This window comes from Desmodus rotundus, chromosome 1 (assembly GCF_022682495.2).
Source record: "Desmodus rotundus isolate HL8 chromosome 1, HLdesRot8A.1, whole genome shotgun sequence".
Lineage (NCBI taxonomy): Eukaryota > Metazoa > Chordata > Mammalia > Chiroptera > Phyllostomidae > Desmodus > Desmodus rotundus.
In genome coordinates this window covers 210,307,605-210,316,701 of record NC_071387.1, presented here as the reverse complement: position 1 = coordinate 210,316,701, position 9,097 = coordinate 210,307,605, and the positions used below count along the sequence as shown (strand labels likewise).

Here is a 9,097-nt window from a genome sequence, read left to right as displayed (position 1 = left end):
CAGTGAGAATGGTCCTACAAATAACATTTGAGGGGAGGGGTGGGAGGAAGGAAGAGAGGGTCTTAAAACATCCCTTTCAAAATATTTTCTTTCTTCTAGGTATCGAGAAGGCACCCTATAACCCTCTCTTTTCCCCAGCGACCTCAGAGCTATTTATTGAGGGGAAATACCAAAGGTTTGTTTACTTTCCAAAAGGAGCGTCTTGGGTCCGGATGATTCAAGGAGCTACCCTTTTCGTCAGGCTAAGAGGCTCTGAGACGCAGCGACAGCCCACAGCCCGAGGGACGGATGGGTGTCAGAGCAATCCCAGTCCTGAGGGGGGGCAGGGACCTTCTGTACCCCCCTTCGCAGACGTCCTTGGGCTCTGCAGACGGATGTGAGCGAGTCCTTCACTCCTCATGCAAAACAACCGTCTAAACATAACAAATGACATCAGCTTGGGCTTTTCAATTCCTGGATGGCAGCAGCGCGCCGATCCAGCCTTCATCCTGGATCTCATGAACTAGAACAAGAGCGCCTGGCAGGGGACGGAGCTGCGGCTGGCCGGCGGAAACTGGTGACCGGCGGACGCAGGACCCGCAGGCCCGCAGGCATCCCGCGTATAAAGCTCACCTACGTGGAGGCAGAGGCTCAGCGCCCGCCTGGGACGGCCGCTGACGCGCAGCCCAGACCGCAGGAGCAGCCGCGCCGCGCCCCGGGAAGCATGCGGGCCAGCCCGCTGCTGCTGCTGCTGCTGCTGGCCGCGCTCCTGGTGCCCGCGCCCCTGGTCCCCGCGCCCCGCGCCGCGGCGGCCTGGAGCGCCAAGTATGCGGTGGACTGCCCGGAGCGCTGCGACAGGGACGCGTGCAGAAGCCCGCTGCGCTGCGAGAGGACCGTGCTGGACGACTGCGGCTGCTGCCGCGTGTGCGCCGCCCGGCGCGGGGAGACCTGCTACCGCACCGTCTCGGGCATGGACGGCGTCAAGTGCGGCCCGGGGCTGAGGTGTCAGTTTTACAGTGAGGAGGACGACTTTGGTGACGAGTTTGGTATCTGCAAAGGTAAAGGGTGGCCTCGCTTCCCCCTGCCCTGGGTGCCCTGGGGGCGTTCTCTAGCCGCGGAGGTGAGGAGTCTCTCCCGGTCCGACCAGAGGGGAGAGGCAGGTGGGTCGGGGACTCGCCCAGGCAGGGCACAGGGAGACAGGCTGACTCTGCAGGTGGCAGCTGACCCAGTGTCAGGGAAGCACAGAAGGAGTGCGGCACTTCACTCACTCTGTGGGGAGGTTTTTTCACAAAGTTGCAGCGGAAGGTTGTGCTGCCTCCTTCTGTGGAGAACTTCAGGAGCCGGACAGGTGGCCTGTGGGGGGTGGGGGCTCAGGGGCTCTCTCTCCTGCACACAACGATGCCGGATCGGGCACTAGGAAGCTCCTTCAGGGCTGTCCAGCCCTGGGTTTGGGGCGTCTCTGAATCTGAAAGGGTCCCCAGGGTGGAGGGCAGCTCTCAAGATCAAATGTCTCTCCTGAGCCCGCAGGCCCCTGTGAAACGGGGTGGGCTTCAGTCATCTAAGGGAGAGACTCCCCTTCCTGCCAGAGGGCACCCTGAAGTAGGGAACCAGCCTCACTCCATCTCGTGAAGGTTTCTGGTCACCCAGAAAAATAGCAGATGGCGTAAAACACGCAAAAATCACAGTAAAGAGAAATAAAAATTGGATGCCTGTCAAGAGTGCGGTTGGCAGTCTTGCAGAATTAGGGAAAAAACTCATTCCGTTGACATTATAGTCAAGCAATATAGTTAAGATTTGTAGAGCTGATTTCAAACTTAGTGATTATGGTTTAAAATGTTTAACATGTTTAAAATGGACAGAATCAAACGAATGGTGATTTAGTTAAAAACGCTCTCTTGGATATGCACAATCACCATGGAGAGCTATTCCTGAGATGTAACATATGCAAAGCCCCCTGCTCATCAGTTCATAACACAAGGGAGCTTTTCCGTTGTGGAAGGGACCGGGAAATTTCTAAACAACTCTTATATTTTACACACTTAATACCACTGTATGCTTTTGTGACTAATGATCATGCGGTAAGAGCTGGCTCATTAATTCTCCTACCTTTTAGACAAACACCTTTTAATCCAAAAAACATGCCCCAGTTTAGGAAACATGTGTGAACTACTAGGGGAGTTTTTTATTTTGCGTGGTTTGTTTTTGTTTATAACCCGTAAGAGATGAGATATTGAGGAAACCGTCTCTCTGGTGAACACTCACCACTCACACAATGTCTTTCAGCTGCGCAGGGCCTGTGTCAGTTTCCCCTCAATTACAGGGCTTCTCGGTCAAGAACACAGCCCCGCGCGCAAGGAAATCGGGAGGGAGGTCGGCACCATCACACTTAGGACTCCGCGAGTGCGCGCAGTGGGTTGCCGCGACTCTCGCAGGCACATCTCTGTGGACGTGGTGGTGAATGAGCCGCGCGGGGGCGGGGGGGGGGGGGCGAGATGCGTGCTGTAAGGCGTCCAGTCTCGAGCGCTCTCGTCCTCCCCTGAGTGATGGAGGTGGCTGTCATCGACACATTTTTAAAAGATGTCCAGGACTGCTCTGTCTGGCACCCTTCAGGTCGCAAGCCAGCCTCATTCGGGACATGTTTTCTCCCTGCTGGGACTAGGGAGCGCCTGGGAGCCTCGGCGACTCTAGAGAGCGGCTTGGACTCTGCGAGAGGCAAATTCCTGCCCTCAGCCATGCTGCAGCGCACTCATGCCAACGCCGGCTCGTCCGCTGCGTTTCAGGGGTTTTCTGAACCCTCCTGTGTTTCGCCGTGTTGCCCAGCTAACAGGCAGCCAGCCCACACCTGCTTATTGAACACCTACCTCTGCCCAGGGGACACAACAGAAGTATAGCTGAGACTCCGGCTCAAGTTTTGGTTTCTGGGATCCCCGGAGCCATAGTCAAATCCCAGCCCTGCTGCTTTCCCGAGGAGCCTTCCCAGCACCCCCTTGAGGGACCGTTCCTCCCGGCAGAGAGGCCGGTGACTAACACCAGGCTCCTCTGCGACCTGGCCGGTGCTGTGGAGAGCAATCCTAACTCTCTTTTAAAAATACATTTTACCTATGCCTCACTCTGTGCGATAATAGAGTATCAGAGACTCCATGCCTCGCAGCTCGTTTCCCCACCCGCGCGTGGTGCGTGATTGTACATTTACAAGGCCCGGCTCAAGCCAAGAGAACGAATATTCTGCATCCACTGTGCTTGGCTGTATCCGGGGCTGTTTGTCTCCCAAGAACCACATGCTTTTAATAAATGAATCTGTCCTCTTTTTTCTCTATTTCAGCCTAAGCACGAAACTCCTGAAGCTCTAAAAGCTTTCAGGTTTTGGTAGGTGTATAAATAAACTCTTGGCTTGCTCTCTCATTTCATGTTCTGGGGCTCAGCTCCCCAGAGGGTTTACTAGTGAAGCCTCTTAGCACCTGGGGGAGTGGGGTCACTCGTACTGCCACGTCGACAATGAACTTGATATGCACTGGCGCAGACCGAGGACCCAGCTCTTCATGGAGAGCTGGGACGGCAGCCCTCCGAGCCCCCGGCTAGTTGGGAGCCCTTTCCTGTGCCTTGAGAACAGTCAGCTGTCTGTGAGTGTGTTGGATGCAAAGACAGGGCCCCCCAGCCCACCCCGCCATTAAACTGCTGAGGGGCTGGGGCCCGTGTCCGGTCAGTTGCCCACAGTCACCCAGCTGTCAGTGACGTAGCCTGTGAGACACTGTCTCCTGGTAGCCAAGCAGAAAATAGACAGAACTTAGGCTGGGTCCAGGGTCTCGGTGAAGGGCAGCCGTGTTCAGCTAAACCTCACAGCAGGACTCAACAAAGGAGGTGTCCACTCTCTGGTCTTACTCTGTGATTTCACATTAAAAAATATTTTTATTGAGTTTATTGGGGTGACTTGGTTAATAAGGTTATATAGTTTCAGGTGTACAATTCTATGACACATCATCTGTATAGTGTACCGTGTGCTCGTCACCCCAAGTCAAGCCTCCTCTTTACCCCCCTTTCCCCTCTCCCGTCTCCCCCACCCCCTTCCCTCTGGTGGTCACGCGCTGCTGCCCGTGTCTGTGAGTCTGTTTGCTTGTTTGTCCGATCCCTCACCTCTCTCACCCAGCCCCGCCACCCGCCTCCCCTCTGACCACCGTCAGTCTGTTCTCTGTATCCACAAATGCCTCTATTGCTTGTTTTTGCTCATCAGATCCCACATCTGTGACTTAAAGTTCAACTTTCAAAGTCTGGCTGTGTTCGGAGAATTGGGTTATAACTTGCCGTCAAGGCTCACGAGGCTTGCTCACAGGACCCTCTCTGACCCCGCCTTCTTCTGCCCGCAGACTGCCCCTACGGCACCTTCGGCGCGGAATGCAAGGAGACCTGCTCCTGCCAGTTGGGCATATGTGACAGGGTGACCGGCAAGTGTCTGAAATTTCCCTTCTTCCAATACGCAGCCACCAAGCCTTCCAACAGATTCGCTTCTCACACAGGTGAGAGCTGGTTCAGAGGAAACATTGGGCTGAGACGCTGGTTTGAATGCCTTTGTTTCCTTTATTTTGTGGAGGGGACATGGGCGGTGCTGGGTTGGGGTGGGGTGCTGTGGCTGTTTTCAAAACGGACCTTATTAACAGTTTTGAAGATTCTGTAATCTCTCATAAAATTTACCCAGGTTTTAGGTAAGATAAATAAGATCGATTACCAAAAAAAATCTGTAATTATAAAAACCAACTAAGACTACAAAGTTCTTTAAACTTTTCAGCGATCTGCTTTATATATGCACTACACGGAGCTTCTTCTTACCTCCCAACTTCACGTAGAAACAGTGCTCCGAGGAATTTATTGAGTGGGTAAGGTTTAAGAGCCGCGATAGAAAATATGACACCTTTTTTTTTTTTTAACCAAATGAAAGCGTTTAAATGGAATACTTTCAAGCATTTTTTTAAAATGGATTTTGGAGCAGAAAGGAGATAGTATCTGATTGAAATTTGGGAATTATCTCCAATCCTTCGGATGAAATGGGAGGGGTACTCGCATGCTGCTTGTTGGGTCCCGCGTGTTTCTTACCCAGGTGGTTAGGATGTGAGAAGATCCGGCCTGGAAGGAGGTGCTGTGCACGCCTTTGGTTATCTTGCTGAATGAATGGCCAGCTCCGTGAAGCTTCATTAAATTGAAAGTAGCTCATTTAAACCACATGTGGCCACAGCAACTTCTAGTATCAATAAATGACACACTTTTCCTCCTCATATATCAATACTTGACAATCCAAATCCATTTTATTTAGGTCTTTTTTTCTGGTCCTTCACAGTTCAAATTAATTAAAATTTGATTTATTTGGTAAATGTGTTTTTTCCCCAGCTCCGCCTCCTTCTTGCACAGAGGTGCAATTAAGTACATTAAGATAAAGGGGAAATGCTGAGCTTTTAGTGAATTATTATTTTTAAGTGCGGCTATACCCTTAAACATTAATTTTAATTGAAAACCCTTTTTAACCTATTAGATGAGTAACTTTGTGAATATTTGATCTGGAAATTGAGATCATTTATTAACATTTTAAAGACTTAAGAATTGTCCCTATAGTCCTTGAAAACCAAAAAGGAAGAAGATTACATTTTAAGACCTAATTTTTTAATTGAAGTGATATTCACATAAAATTAACCATTTTAAAGTGAATAGTTCAGTGGTATTTAGTATGTTCACAACCCTGCTGAGTGGCTACCACCTCTAAATAGTTCCAGAACGCTCTCCTCAGCCCCCAGTAAAACCCCAGACCCCCCATTCCTCGAGTCCCCCCAGAGCCTGCCACCACCGCTCTAGGCCCAGAGACCTGGGACTTTGAAAGACGTGATCACGGTTGCTGTGGGTTTCACGCCCACCGTGTGAGGACCGCTAACTGCCGCAGAGGCCTGCGACTTCTTTAATCTTATTGTGCTTTCTTACAACCGAAAGCTAAAAAGAACAACGGAACGACGTTCCTATCCCACCCATTTAAGGTTGAGCTTGAACTTCTTCCGCCAGGAGAGATGAGTCCCTCGTGAGTGAGTGAGTGATGTTGTCCAGAATGCGGGCGGGAGGCGGCCAGCGCCCCCGGAGCGACCCTGGGCCCCGGGCGCTCCTGGGGGTCCCGGTTCCTCCCCCACTGTGCGCTCAGGGCCAGGCCTACGCCCCGCGACCGCGGGCAGCCTCTTCCCCGCCCGTGGGCAGATCCTGCGAATACCCGGACAGCTCTGCAGTTAGAGCCTTGGGGACAGAGGGGCTACAAGAAAACGATTTCTCTCCCCAAATTAGGTATCAAGATTCTTATTAGACATTTACGAAAAAGAGTGGCTCCTGACCCAAGGGGTTTCTTTGCATTAGCTAAAGGGAGCAACAAAAGATGACCGGCCGTGTCGCCGCGGTGCGCCCTAGCCAGGCTCGCAAGGAAGGCCGATCCCCCGCACGCCTCGCGGACAGGCCGCGGGGACCCGGAATCCGGCTGCAGGGTCCTGAGGGTTCCCAGGGATCAGGCACCGCCGTTCAATGTGCGGAGGGGGGTGCCGGGTGCCGACCTCCTGGGCTGCACAGACCGGCTGGAGCCCGGCCTTTACCACCGGCTCCATGGTTCATCGCACGGGTGCCCAGGGGTCCCTTCCAGACCCGGGCTGCCTCCTCCGACTTCCTACGTGTTGCTGCAACTCTTGGCAAGCGAGCCTCCTGGTGTCCTCTCCACTTTGCGCTCTCTCTCTCTGTCTCTCTCTCTCTCTCTGGAACTTTCGGACGTTCCAAGGCTAGGAATTCACAGCAGCTGTTTTGGGGGTGCGGCGGGGTGGGGAGGGGTGGTAACACCTGGAAGGGTCCCCGCGTTCGCAGGCCGCACTCAGTTCACCCTCTTGCACTTCAGGACGTGCACTGCGGGAGCACCACCCCCTCCCGGCTCCTCTTAGATGCAGAACCATTTCGTTTTAGAAAATTCTATTACCAACTTCTTCTTAGGGAGAGCAAGAACTGTCTTTATAACCGCTCGCCCTGTGGGCTGCCGCCTGCCTTCTGGAGCCACACCAAGCCTCTGATCTCTCCTGGTACCTGATAGTAGGAAAGGCTCATTTAGAGATCTGTTCTTGCGGCATTTGCTCAACCCACGTGTTTGTGAAGTGCCCCTCTGTTCCCTGCACCCCCGCAGCCACGAACAAAGCCCAGCGCCTGCCTTCTGCGAGCTGATATTCTCGCGGTGGTGTGAGATAATACAGGGAAAAAAAAAGAGGGAGAAAAGTGCGTGTGTAAGATAGTGTGGGGTGATGGTGGGCATGACAGGTGGGGAGGGAAACGATTCAGGAGACGTTTTCTTCCGTGGGCGGTGCGAAGGACAGGGAGCCAGTGAGCACAGGGAGCTATACTCCGGACGTGTTCAAGGTGTCCTGGTAAACCCAGGGTACTGCAAAGACAGACAAACTGCACTTGACTCTGGAGTCATCAATGCCTTCCCTTTCAGAGCAGGACATGGCATCTGGGGACGACAATGCGGTGACACAAGGCAAGGGGAAGGAGAACGCTGCCCGGACGCCTGCGCTGAGGCGGTTAAATCCACGCTGACCCGGGCCGCCCGGAGGAGACTGTTTCACTGACCATCCAGCACACGGCCGACGTTGTAGGACTTGTTTAGGTTATGGCATATGGACATGGAATTTTTGGAGACCAAGTACGATTCAGGGTGGGTCCAGGAAAAAAAGTAGGCTACTAACTATCCATAAAATGCGTAGGACTGAACACTTAGATATTTGTTAAACATTTCGATGCATATAGATCTGTTAAATAACTGTTTATAGCAATACTGGAGACTAAAAATGCAATTTAGGGAATGCAGGCCCGTCAGCCGAAGAGAAGGCTCCAGCTGAAGACCACCGTGGGCCCACGTTCTTGGACTCGGATGCGCACTCGCGTTGGGATACCGGATGGAGCAAGAGTTCCGGGCAGGAGGAAGTGGGGGTGGGGCAGGGAGTATGATATTTAGGTCTTGTCGTAGCACCAGTGGAATTTAATTGTTTTTTACTTTGGGAAAAATCAAAACCATCCCTGAAGGAAGTGGGATGTTTGGAGCTGGCGGGAGTGTGCGTAGCAGCCCTGAGTGGAGGCAGGTTTGCAGGGCTGCTCACGTGGTTCCCAGGCCACCTAACCGAAGGGTGGTCGTGGGCAGGAGGGGTTCTCGAGAAAGCCACGTGGGACTGAGAGGGCTGGGAAGTCTTTTGCTCACGTGGGGGAGGTGTGAAGGTAGATATTTATATATTTTTGTAAACAATTGTCAGTCTGAAGCATCCTCCATGCTGTATTTATCACCCTCTTGAGAAAAAGAACAAATATTGTTTGTTTAAAATGGGTAGTGTGGAGCTGTAAGATTTTCAGAGATCCCAGGCATGGAAAGTTTCTTGTTCAGAATTGTTGTAATGTCAGTTGTGATAAGCATAAGGGAAACTGAGAACAATTTAGTTATTGGATTTATAAAATGTCAAAAAATAAGAGGGGATTTATTTTAAAGTAACTGCAGTGACTTCGATGAGTTTTAAACTTAAAGTAGAAAATTGCTTTTAGGGAGGTTTGGGAAAGGGTCCATTTTCGGCAGGAAATGTCAGCTTTAAATTATAGTTTTGTATGTTTCCCTTTAAAATTAGTTGCTAAGTGGAGTGATGAGCACACTTGGGAGGGCCTTAGAACGGACAGCACTGTTACCCTAGACTTTGTTAGGAAATATTTGCAGAAGTATTTTATTTGGAATAAAGACTTATTTAAGACCTATTTCAATATTTACCTGTATTTTATTCTCAGCGGTTGAGTGTGTGTGTCGAAGGGTCTCAGAATGTCGCCTGGATGCGCTGTTCAGGTCGGCGTCACAGGGACACGTTACCACTGCTCAGAGAAACACAGGGCAGCTGTTCGGGGGCCGTTTGCGATCTCGTGAAGTCGGCCAAGGCCATTGAACCCACTCATTCAGTGCGTGAGAACTCTCTCACGCACATCGAAGGGAAGTCCCTCAACTGAATTTTCTGCCACACGTAACCATCGTGTGTCAGAACGTGAGACCAGATTATTTATGTCTTTCCTTACATTTTTGGTCTGCTTGTGTCTTAGA

General features: G+C 51.7%; 1 protein-coding gene across 1 annotated transcript; it reads left to right on the top strand.

The window, feature by feature from the left end:
* Window positions 1-238: 238 nt before the first annotated feature.
* On the top strand, window positions 239-8,754 carry ESM1 (endothelial cell specific molecule 1). The gene is made up of 3 exons (XM_024571958.4): window positions 239-1,037; window positions 4,341-4,490; window positions 7,466-8,754. Exons 1-3 carry the CDS (start codon window positions 458-460, stop codon window positions 7,564-7,566), a joined length of 831 nt encoding a protein of 276 aa, XP_024427726.3. The 5' UTR covers window positions 239-457; the 3' UTR covers window positions 7,567-8,754.
* The last annotated feature ends 343 nt before the right edge of the window (window positions 8,755-9,097 follow it).